The sequence below is a fragment of the Halichoerus grypus genome, chromosome 4 (assembly GCF_964656455.1).
Source record: "Halichoerus grypus chromosome 4, mHalGry1.hap1.1, whole genome shotgun sequence".
Taxonomy (NCBI): domain Eukaryota; kingdom Metazoa; phylum Chordata; class Mammalia; order Carnivora; family Phocidae; genus Halichoerus; species Halichoerus grypus.
In genome coordinates, this window is record NC_135715.1 from 62,958,493 (window position 1) to 62,981,132 (window position 22,640).

The 22,640-nt window shown below is 37.0% G+C and overlaps 1 protein-coding gene across 5 annotated transcripts in view; it reads right to left on the reverse strand.

Moving 5' to 3' along the window:
* The window catches only part of NHLRC3 (NHL repeat containing 3), a 35,749-nt gene that overhangs the window by 5,410 nt on the left and 7,699 nt on the right, over window positions 1-22,640 (reverse strand). For 3 of the 5 annotated variants that reach the window (XR_013447008.1, XR_013447007.1, XR_013447009.1), the window contains exons 6-11: window positions 21,011-21,123; window positions 20,050-20,247; window positions 6,212-6,315; window positions 2,968-3,528; window positions 1,196-1,288; window positions 263-364 (exon numbers count right to left, since the gene is read on the reverse strand). Coding sequence is in view for 2 of the 5 variants with exons in the window: in XM_036090824.2 (XP_035946717.1) it covers window positions 6,255-6,315; window positions 20,050-20,247; window positions 21,011-21,123 (372 nt within the window). In the remaining 3 variants the exon portion in view is untranslated. Of the gene's footprint in view, window positions 1-262; window positions 365-1,195; window positions 1,289-1,318; window positions 3,529-6,211; window positions 6,316-17,946; window positions 20,248-21,010; window positions 21,124-22,640 lie in introns of those variants that run through there. The other 2 variants (XM_036090824.2, XM_036090825.2) reach the window with 2 other exon arrangements.

Consider the following 22,640-nt stretch of genomic DNA (forward strand, 5'->3'; position numbering starts at 1 on the left):
GAGCCCGATGCAGGACTCGATCCCGGGACTGCAGGATCATGACCTGAGCCGAAGGCAGTCGCCCAACCAACTGAGCCACCCAGGCACCCTGCTGCTATAACTTCTGACACATTATTCTCCCCTGGATTTCCTCCCATTCTCCTGGTTGCTTCTTCTCAGTGTCCTTAGCTAACTCTTCTCTTTTACTCTCCTCTTAAAACTTGTTGGCTTGAGACTTTAATTCTCAGTCTTCTATTACTCTTTCCACTCTGAGTGATCTCACCTGTTGGCTTAGTTTCCACTTCTGCCTAAGCAAAGATGTCTCCCAAATCCCCATCTCAGCCCAGACCTTTTTCCAGAGCTCCAGGCTGGGATATCCAACTGCCTGTAAGAAATCTAATGTTAAATATACCACAAGTATCTCAACTTCAAACCATGTCCCAAATTAAGTTCTTTGCTTTTTCCTCAGAATCTGTTGAGATTCTTTAGTTTCCTTTTCCAAAAACCCCACGCCAGAAATCTGGAGTCATTCTTAACTCCTTAGTGCCCCTCGCTCTCCTCATCTAGTTCCAGGGAATCCCAGTGCCATAGACTCTAGGGTCATATGATTACTCATTTCTATTTCCTCCTTTATACCAGACTGTTGGAAGAGGTCATCAAGAGGACATGGCCACCTGCTGGACCCTTGAGCTGAACCTGGGCAATTGGAGGCTTCTCACTTCCTCTCCCATCCTTGGAATGTATATTCTGCCCACCATTCTCATACAGGGAGTTGCCGCAGGGATTCAGCCTTGAGACAGTACTGTGTTATTGAGACCACCTGGGCTGTACACAGGACTGAACCCCATTTAAGGCCTCTATATACATTCTTGAAGATTAAGGGGCAGTTACAGAGATCTACTCATTTTGCGGCCACCCAAGACAAGCCTCATACGTCATTTCCCTTGCTTATTAAAACTGCTACATACCAATTTGGAGTGGTCTCTTTCTTTGGTCTCTCCTTGCCTTCCATGTACAGGGACCAGTTTCAGATTATACTGGGGACTTCTAAGGTTGTGAACCAACTCTGATTGCCTTAGATTCTCTTCATATCTGACCTCTATTACTTCAACGACTTGGAGAATCCCTGCCATTGGTCATCTGTGCCCTTTATCTTCCTTCCCAAATATCCTCCCCAAGGTAACTACTGTGACCTTCTGAAAACAGTAAATTTTACCTTGATGATACTTCTGTTGCAATGTCTTCCCATGTCAATGGTCCCTAAACATGGGTTCAGAGATCACTGTTGTGCTGTATTCATTAAATTAATCTGAGGGATAGCATGAAAGAGAAGGAGAAATATGTTTTTTAAAAAGATTTTATTTATTTATTTATTTATTTATTTATTTATTTGAGAGAGAGAACGTGAGCAGGGGGAGGGGCAGAGGGAGAGAGAGAATCTCAAGCAAACTCTGCGCTGAGCACAGAGCCTGATGCGGGGCTTGACCTCAGGACCCTAAGATCATGACCTAAGCCGAAATCAAGAGCCAGATGCTCAACCAACTGAGCCACCCAGGTGGCCCGAGAAATATGTATTTTTTAAAAGCTACCACCAGAGTACTCTAATGCACAGCCAAGTTTGAAATTCTCAGAGGAAGAAGCCAACCCAAAATTGCATGGGCAAAAGCAGATCAATCATTTTGGATGAGCCACTCATACTAATGGGAACATGAGCCAAGTGGTACCCTGTATCTCTCAGGACTGTTGAGATAGAATCAAGTCAAAACTCACCTGGTATAGAGTGTTCCCTATAACCTGGCCCCTGAATTAATTCTCTGTGCAATCACCCACCCTCCCCAAGAATCCTTTGTTCCAACGACACCAAGCTATTTATAGCTTCCTGAGGTTTTCATGGTATTTTGTATCTCTATATATTTGCAGATGCTTTCCCTGGTTCTGGAATGTCTTTCTCCTCCTCTTCTACCCAGAAAAGTCCTACTCATCTTTTAGACTATTTTTAAGCTTAATTGTTAAATATTTCTAGACTCAGAAAATCAGAGCAAATCACTTCCCATTTATGCCCATATTCTTTTTTGGACATATTTTCATCATTTCATTTACATTGCATTTAACTTTTTGCTTATATGCCCATGCTATCCATTAGCTGTGATATCCTTAAAGACAGAGACGTATCTTAGACATTTTTGAGTCATTGGTACCCAAAACAATACCTAATCTACATATATTTGTTGAATGAATGAATTCCTTCAAAGAAGGTCTTTCTAAAGTATCAAATGCCCAAATATTAGAAAATGAAGCTAACTGGCAAGAATTAGCCTTTGATCTAAATTAGTTCCAGTAAGTGAAAAGCTTGACGATACCATTCACCAGGATCTTTTAGTCCCTGATCTTTACTTTTCCATCTGATGCTCTGATTCATGGGTCATTTGCTAATGGGTACAGCAGACTCTGGAGAGCTTAGTGTTTAGAGTATTTATTTATCCAAGGATGAAACAAACAAAAAGTTTGTTTGTGATATCTATCAAGGATCAACTATTGTCTCTTGAGAACCCTATTACAAGCCAAGCATTGTACCTGCCACTGAGCATACAAAGACTAAACACAGTGGAGTTATGCCCAAAATCCAATGGGGCACAAAAATGTATTTGATTAATTTCTGCCTGAAAGACTATGCTCAGTGTATGAATTCATAGAATATTAGTTTATGGAAGCCAAAAGGTGATTTTTTTAGATAATAAATGGTTATTGTTCACAACAGAACTTGTACAAACAAGATGACAATAATGCATTTGTAATAGTTGTCTTTTTATGGACGGGAGCCCAAGCTGTGTTAGATGCCAAAAGTGGCTACAGCAGACGGAAATGATGAAGTAACCAGTGGAGCCAGACCTATGTGTAGTTGTTTTCTAATAGGCTTAATTATTTTTTAGATCAAGGAGAGCCCTATGCTTTAATTATATTTGGCAATGGGTAAAAGTATTGACTGACCCTGGATTCCTGATGCGCAAGTAGAAATCACAATGTAGGTTCTTCATCACTGGGTCATGTCGACTTTAAGGAAGGCAGGATTTCGTATAATCTTATTTTCATGAAAAAAAAAAACCTATTATTTTATACAAAAGGAAACTGAAACCCCAGAGAGATTTCAATAAATGATTCAAAGTAACATACTGGCAGTCGATTTCATTTCAGACTCCAAGCCCACTCTCTTTCTGCTTCACCCAAAATTGGATTACCATAAATAATGGGCTGGATTTACAACACAAGTGTAAATTGTCACTGAATTCACTTAACTGAATGTTTCTGTTCCAAATATGCTGTGGCCCAGAAAACGGTGCCCCAATATGAGATGGGTGTGTTCCATCAACATTCTTACGTCTGAAGCTTCTTACTAGATGTAATATATGAGTAACTTAGCAGGAAATGTAATTTTTTCAAGAGTACCAGGAGAGAAAAGTTATGGTTTAAGATTTCAGGCAGCTTCAAGAGGAGTCAAGTCAGTGAAATTTCTCATTGTGATTTCTGTCTTCATGTGGTAGAGCTTGTGACCTAAAAGATGAAAAAAATGTCAAAAATTCTGCTTATTAAGCACATACTGGCCAGTAGTGGGAACAGCCAGGCTCTAGAGGCAGGTAGATCTTGAAACCTTTCTATCCTTATGACTTTGGCATTCAGCTTTGTTATATAAGTAATAATGCTAACAGCTGCCTTGAAAGGTAGCTGTCAGGAGTAAAGAACGTAGGAAAAGGAACTTGGTATGGGATGTTCTTAGTGAGGCTTTGTGTCCTCTTTTTTTCATGTGTGACCCCAGGATTATTCCTCAGGCTCCAACTGGTTCCCTAGCCCCGCTCTTCTTCCCAAAATCGGGATTAGGATGAGGTGAGTGAGGCACTCAGATCAGGCATAAAATTTAAGGGGTTTCCAAAAGCGCAGTAATCAAGATAAAGAAATATATAAATGCAGTATTTCTAACACTCATCTTGCATGACTTGGCCTCAATTGCTTCACCTAATACCGTCTGTGTCAGATCCTGTCGTTATTTAAAAGTTTGATATTTTCTTCTTCATGGGCTTCTTTTTCTGCCTTTTTTAATTTTCAAAAATATTTTATTAAAATATTATTTATCTTAATTCCTGAGTATTTTGGTGAACCTTAAATTTTATATCCAAGCCAAGTGGCTCTCTTGCCTCGTCCTAATTCTAAACCTACCTCTTTTTTTCTCTCCAGCCTCAGGTCTCAGCAGCCTTTCCAGTCCTCTCAAAAGCCAACATTCTAGCCTTAGGCTCCTTAATTCTAGACTGGCCGTGCAGTGGGAGGCAGGCTTTTCAATGCTCCCCTTTCCTTGCCTCCCAAAGGCAAGAAAAGAGACTTTTTATCTTATGACCCACTTTGAAGAAATGAGGGAGAAAACACATGTAAAATGGAGAAGGCCATTTTATCTGTCAAGAGTCACTGCACAGGGCCTCAAACCAATTAAGCCTGACAGGTACTACAGTAGAAAGCATGAAGGGTGGTGCTAGACCACCTGCATTTTTCAGCCCTCACAGGCTATGTGACTGGGGAAGATACTTAATCCCTGTCCCTTAGTAGCTGTGCCATCTTGAGAAGTTACATGAGGTCTGCTAGCTATCAGTTTTCCATATTAGACAAGTTCCTTTAGCTCTACCCCTTCCTAAAGTTGTCCTCTTCATCAAGTAACTTGAGCTCTGTCCTTACTAGTTGTGGCATCTTGGGCAATCGCTCAAGTTCTACTCAACACTGGTCATGTCATGTTGGGATGTTACGTGAGCTCTGCTCCTTACTAGCTATGCCACCATGGGAAGTTGCTTAAGATCTCTGTGCCTTGGTTTTTCTCACCTGTAAAATGGAGGCCATAGAGGTACCTATCTTGTGGTTATTGTGACGATTAAATAAGTTAAGGCATGTAATGCTCTTAGGACAGTATCTGGTGGGTATTAAGCACTCAATACATAGCAGCAATTATTTGAAAAATGTTTCAGACCTAAAAAAAAGTGTTCAAAATAAGAAAAGATGTCAATAGTAAGATTACACATATTTTCAAAAATGTTATAACAATTCCATTTATTTGAGAATATGACTACAATTTATTTTGCTTAAGATGATGTGTGTTGGGGTGCCTGGGTGGCTCAGTTGGTTAAGTGTCTACTTAGGCTCAGGTCATGATCTTAGGGTCCTGGGATCAAGCCCCCATCAGGCTCCCTGCTCAGCAGGGAGTCTGTTTCTCCCTCTCCTTCTGCCCCTCCCCCCAGCTTGTTCTCTCTCTCCCTCACTCAAATAAATAAAATCTTTAAAAAAAAAAAAAAGATGATGTGTGTTGGGGTCTTCCAAATAAGAGGCCTGTGGTTCTTTCAAGGTCCTACAACTGACTTGAATTCGAGGAAGTTACAAAGTTTGTGAGTCCTACAAAGTTCCTACTATCCTGATAGCTATATCTGTTGAATTTCTTTCAATAACAATAATTATAGTTAGTATTTATTGGACTGTCTTTATGTGCCACACACTGTTCCAAGTTCTTCAAGTGCAGTATTTCAATGAATCCTCATGACAATCTTATGAAGCAGGCACCACTGTCATGATCACATTTTAGAGGAGGAGATGGGTCCGGAGAGCTTGAGTGATTTGCCTGAGATCACACGGCAACTAGAGGCTTTTCCAAATTCTTTCCTTTTAAGGTGAAGGACTCTCTGAGACCATGTTGCTGATTCCTACCCAGAGGTAATTTGACTATTCTGTGGATGTGCATTGTTAAAATGAAAATGTTTACTTCAGTGTATCCCCAAATACGGAGGTATCCATTTCCAAAGGATTCTTCTATTTAGGAGAAGTGCCTTTGGGGCATTTCCTTTTCTTTCTTTCTTTTTTAAAAAGATTTATTTATTTATTTAAGAGATTGAGAGAGAGAGAGAGCGAGAGAGAGTGTGCCTGTGTGCGTGAGCAGGGGCAGAGGCAGAGGGAGAAGTGAGAGAGAATCTCCCGCAGACTCCCTGCTGAGTGTAGAGCCTGTTGCAGGGCTCAATCCCACGACCCTGAGACCATGACCTGAGCTGAAACCAAGAGTCAGACACTGAACCAACTGAACCACCCAGGCACCCCCCTTTGGGGCATTTCTTGCTTTATATCTGTGTGTAGACTAGAAATTTATTCAACATGCATTGACATTATGAGATCCAAAGGTACAGAGGAGTGACTTGGAGGGAGGCAGATGACATACCCAGTAGGACAGTAGGTCTAGGAAGAATTTCCAATTCCTCACTTCACCACTGTATCCCATGAGTCACTGTATTAGATGGTGGCATTCCAGGTTCTGGAGGTCCACTAATGGAGGAGAGGAGAATACAGGTGAACAGCTCATGCTATTGTCAATTTTCAATTTTCTCATAATGAGAAAGGTTAAGGGTTTTTTTACCCTTGTATATTCACATAGGGGAAAAAGTGTTAATCTGTTTAAGGCTTTGTTTCTGACTTGGCAACAGAGGGCTCCTTTGGGCCTAACAAGTGGCTCCTTAGGTTTTGGAGGAAGAACACTTCCTCCTTCCTGTGTTTGCGCCAGCCACTGTGAGAGACTCTCCTTTGATATGCCATTGCTGTTCTTGACTCAGCTCTGATATTGGAAATCCTGCCTACAGCTCTCCTATTCTCCACCACTGAGGGATCTTGGAATCCAGGTGTGATTGTATTAATTGAGCATTTATTATGCGCATAGCACTGGGCTAATATCAAAAATATCAAAATTTCAAAAGCTATTAAAAATTATATTCATGATCTTGATAGCTGATGTAATATCAAATGTCCCTTTTGACAACTCTTTTGTTTCAAACTTGCCTTTCCTATGTTCCTAGCCAGGAAAAGTAGTGGTTTTTTAAATTATTATTATTAATTATAAGCTGTTGTTTCTACATAGATACTTACAGGTCTGACATATCCAATTGGTACAGGTAATAATCTTTGTGTGCATTTTTCAAATTAATTTAAGATTGACTTTAAATTTAATCTCCAGCCATTTCTTGAGATGCTTTTTTGATGAGCTGAAATCTCTTTGTCCTCTTTTTCTTTGGTAGAAATCATCCACCATCAGCCCTATTAAGGCCCTGGGAGGCTAAAGACATTTTAGTCCATTCACTGTCTACAGTGAACTTGTCTTCTGCCTTTAGGAGTTATAACTTAGAGCATACCTTGCATTAAAGACTGTAAGGCCCACAACACATTGAGAGACTGGGCATAGAGTAACTCTTGAAAAAATATGTCATTGAGAGCCATACATTAATTAAGGAGAATGTGAAATACTTTATTGTCAAAGCTACAAGTTGATAAGCTTGATGTCCACTGAGATTATTCCCTACAGAAAGGGGAGGGACTTTTTCTAAGTCTGCCTGATAGGAGTGTTTTATATTTTCAAAAGCCTTAGCTGCCTGCCATTATACTACTTTGGAAAGCTCATGTTGCATTATGTATCAACTAATCATAGAAAGTAATTTTTCTTAGTCCAAATCATTCTTACCTTTCACCTTTCCTATCTTTCATACATGCTCAACCTCTTCTTCACTAACCAAGGTTTACCACTCCTACCCCTTAAACTATGTAGCCCTATTTACATTGCTTTTCCTAACACTGTGCACTTACTAGCCAAATGTGCTCTACAATCCCTAATCCTTAGTAATGCCTACTCGCTTTCTCTAGGCTGCAAATCATGCCTAAAGAAACTAAAGGAAATGAGAACACCTGACATTCAATATTCTTGCTCTCTGGTTTCAGTTGGCAATGAATTCGCTCATTTTGTGTTTCCTGGCATCTGCTATCCAACAGCTGCTCACATTCTTTTTAACTTCCTCTTACATCTAATCACTTTCTCTCACTCACCAAATGTACTGGTGGGTCAAGGTTATCGAACAGGTATTCTCTCATGTACCATTCCTCCACCTGAAAGTCTGTTTTTTGTTGTTTTAATTCTCCATTTTCCCATCTTCTGTTTTGTTTCTGTTTGCATTCTCTAATCTTGTTTTGTTTTTTAAATCAAATCTATCAAGGTTTAATTTACATTCACTACAACACATCCATTCTAAGTGTACAGTTTGAGGAATTTTGACAAATATATAATACCCATGAAACCACCACCAAAATGCAGATATAGAGTTTTTCCATTATTTGAAAAAAGTTTCCTCATACCATTCATAGTTAATCACCAACACCCGTCGTGGCTTCAGACAAACACTGATCTATTTTCTGTCACTATAGATTACTTTTGCCTTTTCTAGCATTTCAGATAAATGAAACCATACAGTATGTATTTTTATTTCTTGCTTTTTGTGCTCCGCATGATCTTTTTCAGATTCATCCACATCCATGATTGTGTAATTTTTATAAAGTTTTGTTTAAACACATCAACAGCCATTCATTTACACATTGTCCATGTCTGTTTTCATGCTACAGTGTTAGAGTTGAGTATTTGAAAAGACCGCATGGCCCATAAAGCCTAAAATATTTATTGTCTGGCCCTTCACAGGAGAAGTTTGCCAACTCTTGATCTAAGTGGTCAAATTTTATGGTATGAAGTTTTTTGTATTTCTTTATTACTCTTTTAATGTCTACAGGATCTGTGGTAATAAAACTATTTTCAGTCCTGATATTGGTAATTTGGGTTTTTTTCTTGATCGGTATAGCTAGAGGTTTATAAATTTCATTGATCATTTCTAAAATCTAGCTTTTTATTTCATTAATGTCTGTTTTCTGCTTGATTGATTTCCATTTATTTATTTTCTTCACTAATCTTTGGTTTAATTTGCTTTTCTATTTCTTTCTAAGGTGGAATCACAGACCATTAATTTTAGATTTTCTTCTTTCCTCACATACATATTTAAAATTATATTTCTAAGCACTGCTTTAAATACATTTCATATATTTTGACCTGTATTTTTACTTAGTATTTTCTTATTCCTTCTGTGATTTTTTTCTGTGACGTAAGTTATTTACAAATGTAGTATTTAATTTTCAAATATTTGATGATTTTTCAGATATATTATTTTTTATTTCTAATTTAATTCTAATAAGGAGAAAATATGTTGTTATGATTCCAAAATGATTAAATTTATTGACTTGGTTTATGGCCTAGCATGTGGTCTATCTTAGTGTCTGTTCCTTGTGCACTTACAAGGAATGTGTATCCTGCAGTTGTTGTACATAGTGTTCTATAAATATCCATTTGGTAAACTTGATAGTGTTATTCAGATCATCTAGATCTTTATTTTTTTGTGTGTCTAGTTGTTCTATCAGTTACTGAGAGATGGGTTTTAAAATTTTCAACTTTGATGGTGGACTTGTCTATTTCTGTTTTATTGTCAATCTATTTCCAAAATATTGCCATTAATCATATATACACTTTGACTTTTAGCTCATCCTGACAAAAACAGATCCTTTTATCATTATAAGCTTTCTTTATCTCTGGAAATATATCTTATTCTGAAGGCTACTTTGACAGTAATAGAGCTACTTCAGCTTTCTTATAATTACTGTTTATAATGGAATATCTTTTTTCATCTTTTCACTTTTAATTATCTTGTATATATAAAGTTTATCTCTTGTATATTTTTTATTCAGTCTGACAATCACTGAATATTAACTGGAGTATTTAAGCCATTTACATTTAATGTAGTATTTAATTATGACACGGCTTAAATCTGCAATCATGCTGCTATTTGTCCCATTTGTTTTGTTCCATTTCTCTCTTCTTCAGGCTTCTTTTAGAATTGACTATTTGTATAGCATTTTACCTTTTTTTATTGGCTATTACATATACGTTTGTTTCATTTTTGGTTACACTAGAAGTTACAATACTGCTTTTTACGTTGTCAGAATCTACTTTCAAATGATATTGTATCATTTCTCGTATTCTTACATAGTATGTTTTCATTTCCTCATCTCATCCTTTATATTTTTATCACCTTTTTACTTCTACATGTTATATAAATTCATCAATGCATGTTATTAGTTTTGCTTTAAAGATTTTTCTTTAAAAGAAATTTTTCTAAAAGAAAAAAAATGTCCTTTATATTTAGCCACAAATTTTCCAATTCAGGCCCTTTTTATTCCTTTGTGTAGATCCAAGTTTTCAAATGGTAACATTTTCTTTCAGACTAACAATCTTCATTTAATATTTCTTACAGTATAGATTTGATGGCAAAGAATATTCCAGCTTTTGTTTGCTTGAAATATCTTTACTTTTCTTCAGTTTTCAAAGAAACATTTGTTGGACATAGAATTCTAGATTGACCTTATTTTTTTTCAGCAATGTAAAGATATTCCATTGTTTTATGATTTGTAGCCATTCTTCTGCTTGTTCCCACTATATAATAAATATCCCCTCTTCTCCAGTTTCTAAAAACATGTTCCTCATTTCCTTCTGAGCCTTTACTAGCAACACCTTTAAAATTCAAATTTTTACTAACAATCTATTTTCTGTATGTTTCCTGCGGCTGCTGTAACAAATTATCACCAACTTAGTGGTTCTAAACAACAGAAATTCACATTCTTTCACAATATTGAATGCCAAAATTAGTATCACTAGGCCAAAATCAAGATCCAGGCAGGGCCATGTCCCCTCTGGAAGTGCTAGAGAGGAATCCACTCCTTGCCTTTTCCAGCTTCTGGTGGCTGCTGGCATTCCATGGCTTGTGGCAGCATCACTCCAAGCTCTGCCTTCATGGTTACACTGACTTCCCTTCTATATGTCAAATCTCCCTCTGCCTCCCTCTTACAAGGAAACATATGATTATATTAGGGCCCACCCATATAATCTAGGATAACCACATCTCAAAATCCTTAATGTAGTCACATCTGCAATGTCTTTGTTTTTTGCATATAAGGTAACATTCACAAGTTCTAGAGATCAGGACCTGGATATATTGGGGATGGTGAGGGGCGGGTGGCATGATTCAAACCACCTATTTTTTCACATGAAATATCATCCCAGCTTCACTGAATGTCAGTTGGACATATAAAATTCAGCAGTTGTGAGAAAATAACTTTCAAAAGTAGATTTATGGGGAGAAACAATAGGAGAGCAGGTTGGAGATATCTGTGTAAAATGTTAATATAGAATACAGAATATTTTTGAAGTTTCTCTGAAAATTCAAACAGTGTTAAAATACAGTATTTCAATACCTAGGAAAAGACAAAAGATTCTTGTATATAATTGGATGGGGAAGAAGTGGGAGATGGCGTAAAAGTCATATCTTTGCAGAGAAGAATAAGCAATAAAGATGACAATGCTTAAAGTCACCATATGAGTCGGGACATTCCAATGAAGCCCTGAATTCTGAAAAAGGAAACAAACCCAGAGTTGGGGGCAGGGGAAGATGGTGAAACAGAGACAAATGAATAAAGCCAAGCAAAAAGGAAATATGAGAGGAAATAGGTCTCAAGAAAATAGATGAGGGCAAGTGCAGGCTCGTGGAAGAATCCTACATACATGCCTGAAATGAAATCCAAGTAGATAAACTAAAAGATCATTTCACTTGAGAAGCTTAAGTTAGTTAATGATATACTAAACTATTACTACAAGGTAACGAGAGCCATTCGTTCAGTCAATACTTGACAAGTATTTGACCACCTACTATGTGCCAGGCACTTTGGTAATGAACAAAGCAAAGTCATCCCAGCCTTGTATTAAAGCTTATATTCTAGTGAGGGAAACAGGCTGATACACAAGTGAAAAATTAAATGAGCAGTATCAGAGAATTACAAAAGCTATAAAGAAAATAAACAGTGTAAGAGAATAGAGAATGATAGTAGATGCTTATTTAGAACAAACATTCAGAATGCACCTCTTTAAAGAGCAGAATCTGAAAGAATATACAGATTGAGCCAAATAAAAATCTGGAGTAAGTGTATTCCAGGTTGATGGGAGAGTAGCTCAATAAATAAATAGTGGTATCTCACTTGAGAGTGGGAGAAAGGGAGCAAGTATCTATTTTGGATCTATTAAGTCTGAAATAACGGTTACATGTCCAAGTAGAAATGTCAAGGAAGCAATTGGCTATGCAAGTCTCTAGCACAGAACAGTAGTTTGAATCAGAGGTGTTAATGTGGGCATGACAAAGGTACATACCACCACCTAGGGAAGTCTTGCCGGCGAAATAACCAAATCCTAATCTGACAAAGCCTCTAGAACTAACTACGATTCACAAGAACTACAGAAGACAGAGTAACATGAACGAATCCACAAGGATGAAATCAACAAAATCCAGGCTCTGGGAAACTGGAACTGATGACTGCTTTCTTCAACAAATACATTATAAAGGAAGAGAAAGCAAGACCCAGAGCTGGAGCCACAGAAAGCAAGAAAAAGAAGAGGAAGAGGAAGAAACTACAGATTAAATTTAAGAAACAAGTAAAAAAAAAAATGGAATTTATTTCAACCCCAGAAATTTTAAAAATACATGAATACTGAGGTAAAATCAGAACAAGGACAATATTTAATGGTATTAAGGAACTACTAATGTTAAAGTAGGTAACATTATGTTCAAAAAAATTATCATTACATTACGGAAAACATGCTGAGTTAGTCAAAGAAATAATATGATGTTGGAGACGATACAAAATAATCAAAGGGCAGAGGGTAAGTATACAGGGATATCAATAAGATGACATTGTCTACAAGGTGATAATTGTTGAAATATTTCATTATATAAAGTTCAAAAAAATGGAAATAGAATTATTTAGAATTGTATTATCTAAGATTTAAAATACAAATAAAGATGGAAACTAATGCAGTCATTAGTAAAGATGTAATAATTCAACATTACCAGTAATGAAGCTGTGATTGCATTTTATTGCCTTCCAACCTGATTTTTAGGATGTCTGAAACAATACTGCGAATACCTCTGTGGGACGCATAAAAAATCTACATGAGACCAGTTTGCATTGAAACATGAGCTGCTGCATGTGAAAATGGTTTCTCTTAAGGAAAAAAAAAAGACAGAAAAGCAGATATGTTCCTAGAGATGAACTGGTAAAATAAATAAGTACACACATACATAAATACTTAAAGCTTTGTAAGAATCATTTTCCTTCATTCTTCACAGACTAACTTCACTTTCATTTGGAAAATATTTAACAAAAGATTCAACAATTTAATATTTCGATGTGCATGATAATTTTTAATCTTCGAGTTAGGTGGAATTATTAGAAACACTGCCAAAAGGTCACACTACAAAGAAAGCAAATTATACAAATGAACAAGGAAATGGAGTAAAAACAAATTGTTGGTCATTATTATGAAAACCTAGTCACCTGCTGTGTTGTCTAATACAGTAGCCAATAGGCACATGTAACAATTTAAATTTAATTAATTAAAAATAAAGCCGAAAATTCAGTTCCTTAGACACACAACCTACATGTCAAGTGCTCAATGGCCCATGTTGGACAGCAGAAATTCAGAACATTACCACCATCATTTCTATCAAACCCTGACAAAGACTGTGCATCCAATCAGTGGTATATACACCAAATAAGAACACTTAATATTTATTGATCTACTGGCTTAAAGACCCTATCCCTTTCTCACACCTTCCTTGATTACATTTAAAAAAGTTAGTTTGTGTTTTTTTATTGTTGTTGAAGGTATATTGTTTCATTTCACCTATAAAGATCCATGCATCTATTTCATTTTATCAGATGAAAATTAACTATGCACATTTCCTTCTTTGCTATGGCTACAAGAAATCTCAGAAGTAAGTTAATGCTTAATTGCCATAACTATTAATCCAGGTTTTGAATAAATGTATTTTCACACTGCTCTATGCAATTTTTGACATTACTCTATTTTAATGTATTTTAGAAATTTTATTGTAAAGAGGCTCAAATTCCTTTTGGAGATGGGTGGAACATAATTAATTGATAAATTCTACATAATGACACTCTACTGCCCTCTTTCTTTCGAGAATAAAAGTTCCAAGCAAGAAATTACTACCAAGTAAATTTTTCCAACAATAACCATAAGAAAAAAACCTGTAATTAATCAACATATTGTACACATCAGTGCTAAAAGCCATTATAAAATTAAGTAGTGATTCTTAATAAAATTCTGAGATTAAAAAAAACTACTTAAATATGAAAATTACCAAAACTCAATAGCAAATATCGTATTAATTGGCAAAGTACCAATTATTTCCATTAAAATCAGAAATAAGATAAAGATACTTGATATCACTACTATCATTTAACATTGTTTTGAACAATGTAGCTAATGCATTAAAATTTTAAAAATCAAACGAGCAATAGATAATTGGAAGATGTACAGTTACGTTTATTTTCAGAGTGGTATACCTAGAAAATCTGAGTATCTATAATAGATAATTAAAATTAGTAAGAGTTTATTAAGGTGAATAGAAATCACATACATAAAAAGAACTGATACCTTTTCTCTATGCCACCAAAAAGTAATTTGAAATGGGGAAAAAGGGGCACCTGGGTGGCTCAGTTGGTTAAGCATCCGACTCTTGATTTCGGCTCAGGCCATGATTCCAGGGTCATGAGATTGAGCCCCAAGTTAGGCTCTGCGCTGAATGCAGAGCGTCTCTCCCTCTTCCTACCCACCCCCTACCCCGTTCCGTGCTCTCTCTCTCTCTCTCAAAAAGGGGGCAGGGGAATCCTACCCTAATAGCTACAATTAATAAATGCAAAGGATAAATTTGACACAGGAACCTAAACGTGTCTCAAAAGACATGCACAGAATCTAAATTGAAAAAAAAAACAACAATAAAATTTTATCAAAGGACATAAAATAAGACATAAAAGCAGAGTAACTTATTTTCCTGGATATAGACTCTTAAAATTATAAAAAATATCCATCCCAAACTAATGCAGATTAATTTAATATTGAATTTGTTAGGAATGTTTATCTGTCAGAAGACACCCAACAAAAACAGTGGCTTAAGTAACTAAAACATTCAACTGTCTCGCATAAAATATCTGGAGAAAGGGATTACCAGGTCAGTAGAGTGGTTCCCCAATCATAAAAACCCAGCCTCCTTCTATCTTTCGGCCTTCTTTAAGAACGTTGGGTTTGTTGCTTTATAGTACCATGATGACTGCTGCAACTCCCGGCATCACACTCAAGTTCAAGTCAGGCAAGAAGGGAGAAGGCAGTGGTGCTAAGTATGCCTACCTTTTTTTTTTTTTAATAAAAAAAGCAAATGATTCTCCAGAAATCGCCCAGCAGACTTCCGTTTATGTTGCATTGGCCAGAATCACATTATGTGACTACCCCTAGATGCTAGTTAAGCTGAGAAAGCAAGCACCTCACTCTTCCAGTCTTCGAGGTGGTATATAAGATAAGGAAGAAAGTTGAATGGGTGTTTATTTAGCCAACCAGGTGTTAATATTTACCACAAATTCTAGTCAGAATCTCACTTTTTTCATTCAAACTGTTCTGTTTTCCGAAGTAGAATGTATATTCCAGAAAAGGAGTCTTTACCTTGCTCACCACCATATTCCTGGTATCTAACATGTAGTCATCTGTTGGATGACTAAATAGCTTTAGTGTGAACTGAAAATATCTCTGCTTTTTAAAAGTGGCCATTTCTGAATGATAGATGACTTAATGGATCACAACTATACCTTTAGTTCTCAATAGTGGGACTAAACTGAATCATACAACGGGGAAGGTCATCTGGTCTCACCATCTTCCCAGAGTAAGAATTTCAGCCCAGAGGTGGCACGGCTGCCCATCTCTGGCTTACGTACCACAAAAAAGGCGTGGTGAGTGCTTACTGTGTGTCAGGGCCTAGGTGTAATGTTCTACATGCATGATTTCACTTCTATTCACAATGATCCCATGAGGAAAATACTATCATTTCCATTTCACAAAAGAGAAAAATGAGGCAGTCTCAAAACAACACGCAAGTAAGTGGCAGGGCCTGGATCAGAACCTCAGCCAACCTAACTCTAGATTTCAAGTTCTGACTCACTGAACCTTACCACTTTGAATATGAACACAGTGTGTTCCACTGCTACACAGCTCTTTGCTAGAATGTTCTTTCATTAAGCTAGACAAACTGGCCACACTGTTATTTCTACTCGTTATCTTCATTCTGGAGGAAAGCTCAATAAGTCTGTTCATGCTACTATATGATCACCCTTTGAAAGTCTCAGAATTATGTCCAAAACACCATGTTATTTGGCCAACTGTTTTTGGATTAGAGTCTATTTGTAGGATTCTCTCTTAAAGGTAGCATCCAAAAAGAAACTACACCACAAATCTGTTTACCAGGGTCATAGACTATTGTAGGGGTTAAAAACAGGCTGCCCCAAGATGGGCCACTTTGGCATAAATTACATACAAGCAGAATTAAATCATAACAATATCCTTCCATTGTTTACAATGGAAGAAACGGAAGTTTCAAAAAGTGCTATTTTTCATTACTCAAATTCCACTCAGTTCTTACATACAAAGGTACTATCTACATGTCATTAAATGTCTAAAGGATTAACTTACCCTATAAACTCATGGATTCTATGGCTAAGTGTCTGGTGGAAAAATTACTTGGCCTCTCCATAAATAATCAATTTTTTTATTTATAAGAGAGTCAGCAACCACAAGGCAAAATTGTTTAAAACAAACAAACAAAATCTAGTAAGGAAAAAAGGAATAATTCTGTTATTATGAACGCATTTTCTATTGTACTAAACTCATATTCAAGTTATAGTTTAAAACGAATTATTCACTTCTGGCTGTTAGTTTGGCTTTTATTGAAAAGTTGTTTTTTTTAAACATGGAAATGTCCAATTAAACAGTAAAAATGTCCAATAACCCTTGGAAAATATGTCACCTATAAGCTAATTTCCTCAAAACATGTAAGCTAAAGAAAAAGAAGAAAAATTAAAAGTATGATTAACTTCAATTTTTAAAAAAAATCTAAGTATAAAGAAGGCCCACAGCTGGGTTCAAGAAATGCTCATAAGCAAGACTCTACTGCCCTCTTTTGTGTCAAGAACGTAACGCAACGCAAGTGCCAAATAGGGCAACTCCCCCGGGATGAAGTGAAAGGAAATGGGTTTTCCGGGCTGCTTTTCCCAGATGGATGGTCAGCTACCAAGGCAGAGGACACTTGCCTAAGTGCCTTCACACGTTTGTTGTTTCATGTTTTTGTTGAATAAATGAATCTTACTCTGACTTTTCGAAAAAGTTTTTTTATTTGATTATTGCTGAAATTTTAGAGTCAAGAGTAAAATAAAGTCATACATTCAAGTTTTTTTTTTTTTTTTAATGATTCTAATGGATTTGGTGAGTCAAAGGAGCAAAAATGTGACAGTTTCCAGTTGTCCCGTGGGCTCTCCAATCTATCCTGCTTTCAAATCCAGTGTTTAAAACCAACAAAGGCGAACAAAAGTTGGGACTTGAGTGCCTTTATTCAGCCTGACAGCCACATTGCTTGAAGCAGTCTTTTAATCTGTTAAGTGAGCTAAGCACAAATTATATGGGTCTTCTTAGTTTACCATCAGAATGCGCACAGGTTTTCTCTGAGGACACAAACATTCCATTGCAGAGACCCGATGTCACAGTGGAGGTTAGGGAAGATACCTCCAGCCTTCCTTTGGTTTTCTAATTTAGAAGCCACCCCACCCCCACCCCACCACACACACCCCCTAATAGATCTAGAAAGTAGGGGCATAAAGAGGTTCCATTTCCAATGCAAAAATATATGGAGTTAGCTAGTATCACTATTATTTGTACCCACCCCCCCCATCTCAGCCAGGCTGTTTTCGTTTGGACTTCTGAGCGACCTCTAACAAAATGCGCTTCAGCTTACACTTCACATGCGAATGAAGAAGGATATTCTCACAGAGCCAACCTGTGATTTCAGGATTGCTGAAATTCTTCAGTGGAGTAAGAAGTTATAAACTGCTTTTATAACAATAAAATCAAACATTAAAATCGAGAGCCAGATAATATTGTCTTTTCTTTCCAAAAATTTAATTTGTATCTTTTAAATGACAATAAGACATTTTCTCAAATCATTTAATCAATTAATCCAAAGGAAAAAAGTGAAATACTATGATTACAGGGATGCTAATAGACACTTCTAGCAAGACATATGGCAACAAAATTCTCAGCAAGTTTTATAAGAATCTGGTATAAAATAGAGTTAAATATAACATTTTTAAAAGAACAAGATCAGTTTACCTAACCTGCATTCCTAAGAGACATTTGCACTGGCTTAAAAACAAAACAAAACAAAACCCTCAAATCACTTTCTTTTTATACAAATAAATTTACTATATTGGCTAAGCTGCATAAAGTTCATGAGGATAAGTTCTGAAAAAAGCAATAAACGCAAAATTAAGGCAAACTTGATGGTTGATATCAGGTAAATAGCACATTTAGAAGGATTTTTGTTAAGAATTTCTGCCTTTAAAGTACTCGAAACTATTTATTTCAGAAGGTACATTTGTATCTGTCATACATCTGATCCTAACAGCATTCCTGGAGGAGGAATTTTTACTAAAGAGAAAAAACTAAGAAAAACTCATTTAAGATCATACAGCTTGATCAGTGGCATGAACACACTCATCAAAGGCCTTGGAACACGGAGGTTTCCTGTTGGTCGATTTACCTTCCTAACTGCATCAAGATATGATCCAAGCATCAATATAGTTTGAATTCCCTAAGGTCTACAAAACAGACTGCAGCCATAATGGGTGATGAGAAAAGTCAGCTCAGGATTTCTCACATGCTACATGATTTGCAGGGCAAGACTAGAATAAAGAAGGAGATGGATAAAAGAAAAGGGGAGGAATGACCTGAAAGATCATCATATGGCCAGGTTCAACCAAAACCCAGAATAAACTAGAACTGAAAAGAAGGGGAAGCAAATATTAAAACCAAAGGGGTAGAGAGGCCTAGAAAGGTAAGAAATTATTCACCTTAATAGTGCAAAGTGTTCGGTACACATCCCCATATAAATAATTCTAAAACTTCTTTGAGGTAGACAGATGTTAGGAATGAACGGAGTACATGTTTAACAAAAAGAAAAAAGAAAGAAAAGAAAAGAAAAAGAAAGGAAAGAGGCCCTGAAGAGAGGCCCCAACTTTTAATGTTACCTTTAATAAAAAAAAAAAACATTGCAGTTAGTACTTGTAAAGATCCCTTTCAGTAAAGTGCTTAAATGCCTGTTGTTTTATTCCTACACTGAGAGGTTGAGATCAAGTATTTTACAGCTAAAGTACCCAAGCCAAGATGGGCTTTTAAAAGAAAGCCTACCAAAGCTCCCAGCAAGTTTGTAACTTTTTACCACTTGTCCACTTGGACCACCTTGTTTTCCCCTTTCAGTTTCTCAAGTTGGAGCTCAAGTTGACTTTCCTGGCAAAACCTCCTGGATTCCCTCAGTCAGAAGTAATGCTTCGACTTCCAAAAGTCCTGCTACACTTAAGCCTTGCTGTCACTGTGTTGTATCAGTTTGCACACTTGTCTCCCCAGTGGACTACAAGCTCCTGAAAAGGCACACAAAGATAAACCTGCTTCTTCATCTCTGAATCTTTAGGAGCTGGCATCCTATGGGTACTCATTAATCAAGAGCCCATCTGACTTGATCTCTCAAAATGTACATTTTATATAAGGTGAACAAATTGGAGGTTTGTAGTTCTTCTCATAAAATTCAACATATCCTGCAAAACTCATTTTTATTCCTTTCCCTCTTCCTCCCAGGGAAAATTAGTCTACCAGAGCAAATACGCAGGTTACAACCTTAGTCCCTCTTTCCAACCCCATTTTTTTAATATTACATTTCCTTCATTAAAATATTCTAATGCACTTACAAGTAAAACTAAGTCACAAGAAGAGCAACAAAATATATGGTTCTTCATGATATAAAAACAATTTTTTCTCATCACCAGGTCACAGAAAAATAAACACATTCTTATACTTGAACATTATTTGTAAGGGCTTAACAATGAATTTGAGAATCTGAACTTCCACTTGAAAGATCTCCACAAAGGAAACATTACGAACCGAATGAAGGAAAATAGCTATTCATAGGGACATATTTTTGTACTTGCTTTGCTCCAATTTCTGCTACATAGATTGCTCCGGTCTTCCCACTGACATCCAAGAGATGAGGTAAAACTTGATCTGCTAGCTGGATCGTGCCGCTTACAGAACAGTTACCGATGCTTCCCACTGGGGGCGCTGCCACCAGTAAGAGCCTGCTAAGGTTCAGCTGGGCTACAATCACGTATTTTCCGTCGGGAGTAAATCTAAGGAGAAAGACATTTTACAGAATAAATGTATGCAAAATTAATATAAATGTTGACTTTCTCAACGTTTTTATCTCCTATGACGCTAAACAACAATAGACACCTCTACTTGCTGAAGGATGCCTTCAACAAGAATTTAAAATTTGTCTAACTCTGTTGATGAGCGAATAGATTTGCGATGGCAGACATAGCCAAAGATGAGTTTCAACAAACAAAAATAATATGCGAGTACCACACAAAATGAAACTAATGGAAAGTCGGTGCTAGGCTGACACTATAGACTCAAGACTTCTATTTTCATTCTGCGTTTAAAAATTCATCACATGTATCCCGAGGGTGAAGGCTGTAGGAGGTCCAGCATATGCTCTCTCTGAGACCCGGATCCCACAGTGCACGGGGAGTTTAACTGCTTTCGCTCTGCTTGGGATTTAAAATACCATTACGTGTTCTCTGCATACTTGGTTCTGTCCCCTTTTCACCTGTTGAAAATTAATATTTTAAACTTTCAGCTAGCTCTTCAGAGAAACGAACATAAACCAAATAAAACAAGCATTTTTTTTTCTTTCAAGATTTTATTTAAATTGTATTTAGTTAACACATAGTGTAGTATTAGTTTCTGGGGGAGAATTTAGTGATCCATCACTTGCATATAACACCCAATGCTCATCACAGCAAGTGCCCTCCTTAATGCCCATCACCCACTTAGCCCATCCCCCACCCACCTAATAAAACGAGCATTTTAAAAGAAAAAGAAAAAAATCACCTGACTGAAGAAGGTCCCTCTTCTGTGAAACAATTATTCCATGCTCCTAACCACTCCCCGGTGTCTTTATCAAATACTTGAATTCTTTTATTTCCTCGGTCAGCAACCCACACCTGAGAAACCAAAAAAATGTTTCTAGGAAAAGATCTACATCATAATGAGAAAGAAAACAGAAGGGGAAGAGAGGAGGTGTGAATGTTTATTTCCATTAGTTTCACATACATCACCTCATTTAGTACTTAGAGGACCCCAAAGAAGAAGTTATTAAAAGCCCTATCTTCAGACACGAAATTAAAGTTCGAAGTGAGCTTACAGTGGGAGAGCCACTTACGGCCATCTGTCTTAACCCAAAGCCCATACATAACACTCTGTTCTATTAAACATTTGAATAACTAAAAAAACTGGAGTCTTCTGTTGTGATGCAGAGGATTAGCACAGTACTGAAAAGCAAGAGAATTCATTCATTCCTCCGACAGGCATTCTCTGTCCTGCTGAGTTCTGCCAACCTGTCAGTCCCTGGGTTAGGTTAGAAGACAAAGACAAAGCAATGCAGCCTAGTTCCTCAGGAGCTCAGGCTAGGGGGTAGCCACGTATTCATTCCTATTGCAGTATCACTAAACATCTACCTGCTAGTTACCAAAGAATGTCCAAAGTGCCAAACCACCGAAAGAGGATGCTTAAAAGATTTTAGTAGCATCTCAAGAATGACAGTAGACTAACAACAGGTTTAATTTAATTTTGCTATAGGCTGGAATGAGTTATTAAGGAAAACTGTTGTTATAAAACAGGAAAATAGACTCACTCCAAATGACATTTCATGTACTATATTTAATATATGCAACCTATGGCATACATACAGTGAAATGATTTTATGACACGTGGCTAGGATTGTAGAGGGGTATGTAAGAATGGACTGGAAGTGTGGGCCAGCCCTGCTGACCTCTACCTCCTCCTTTCAGGATCATTGGATTTCTTGAGTTTGTGGATTCCGGCACTATTTCTTCAGGGTAACCCTGACAATGTATCCGTCAATGCCTGTGAGTTTTAGTAGCCACTAAATTCATCTATAATAAGAAACAAATACAGACTCATTGTATCATTTTAGAAAGGTTGTTGATCCCTAAGTAAGGTAATTTCTCAAGACCCTTTCCTGATTCATGATTCTTTAGTAAGGATGAAGAATTTGGGACTACTGCCTTAGATGAGTGATCAAGGAAGAAATATAGTTTAGACCCTAGGATTGAATATTTTAGATTGTTAGCATTATCTTCCCTACTGAACAAATCTTGATTATGAGAAATCTTGTTTAAGAAACAATAGCAGGGGCGCCTCGGTGGCCCATTTGGTTAAGCCCCCGACTTGAGATTTCAGCTCAGGTCATGATCCACAGGGTTGTAAGACTGAACCCCGGATCAGGCTCTGCACTCAGCAGGGAGTCTGCTTGAGATTCTCTCTCTCCCTCTCCCTCTGTCCCTACCCCAACCTGCACATGTGCACGTGCATGCACTTTCTCTCTCAATCTCTCTCTCTCTCAAATAAATAAATCTTAAAAACGAAAAAACAAAAAAAACAGCAAGTTCAGCTCTGGAGCTAATTAACTTTTCCTATAGGGTTGCGGTGATGACTAAAT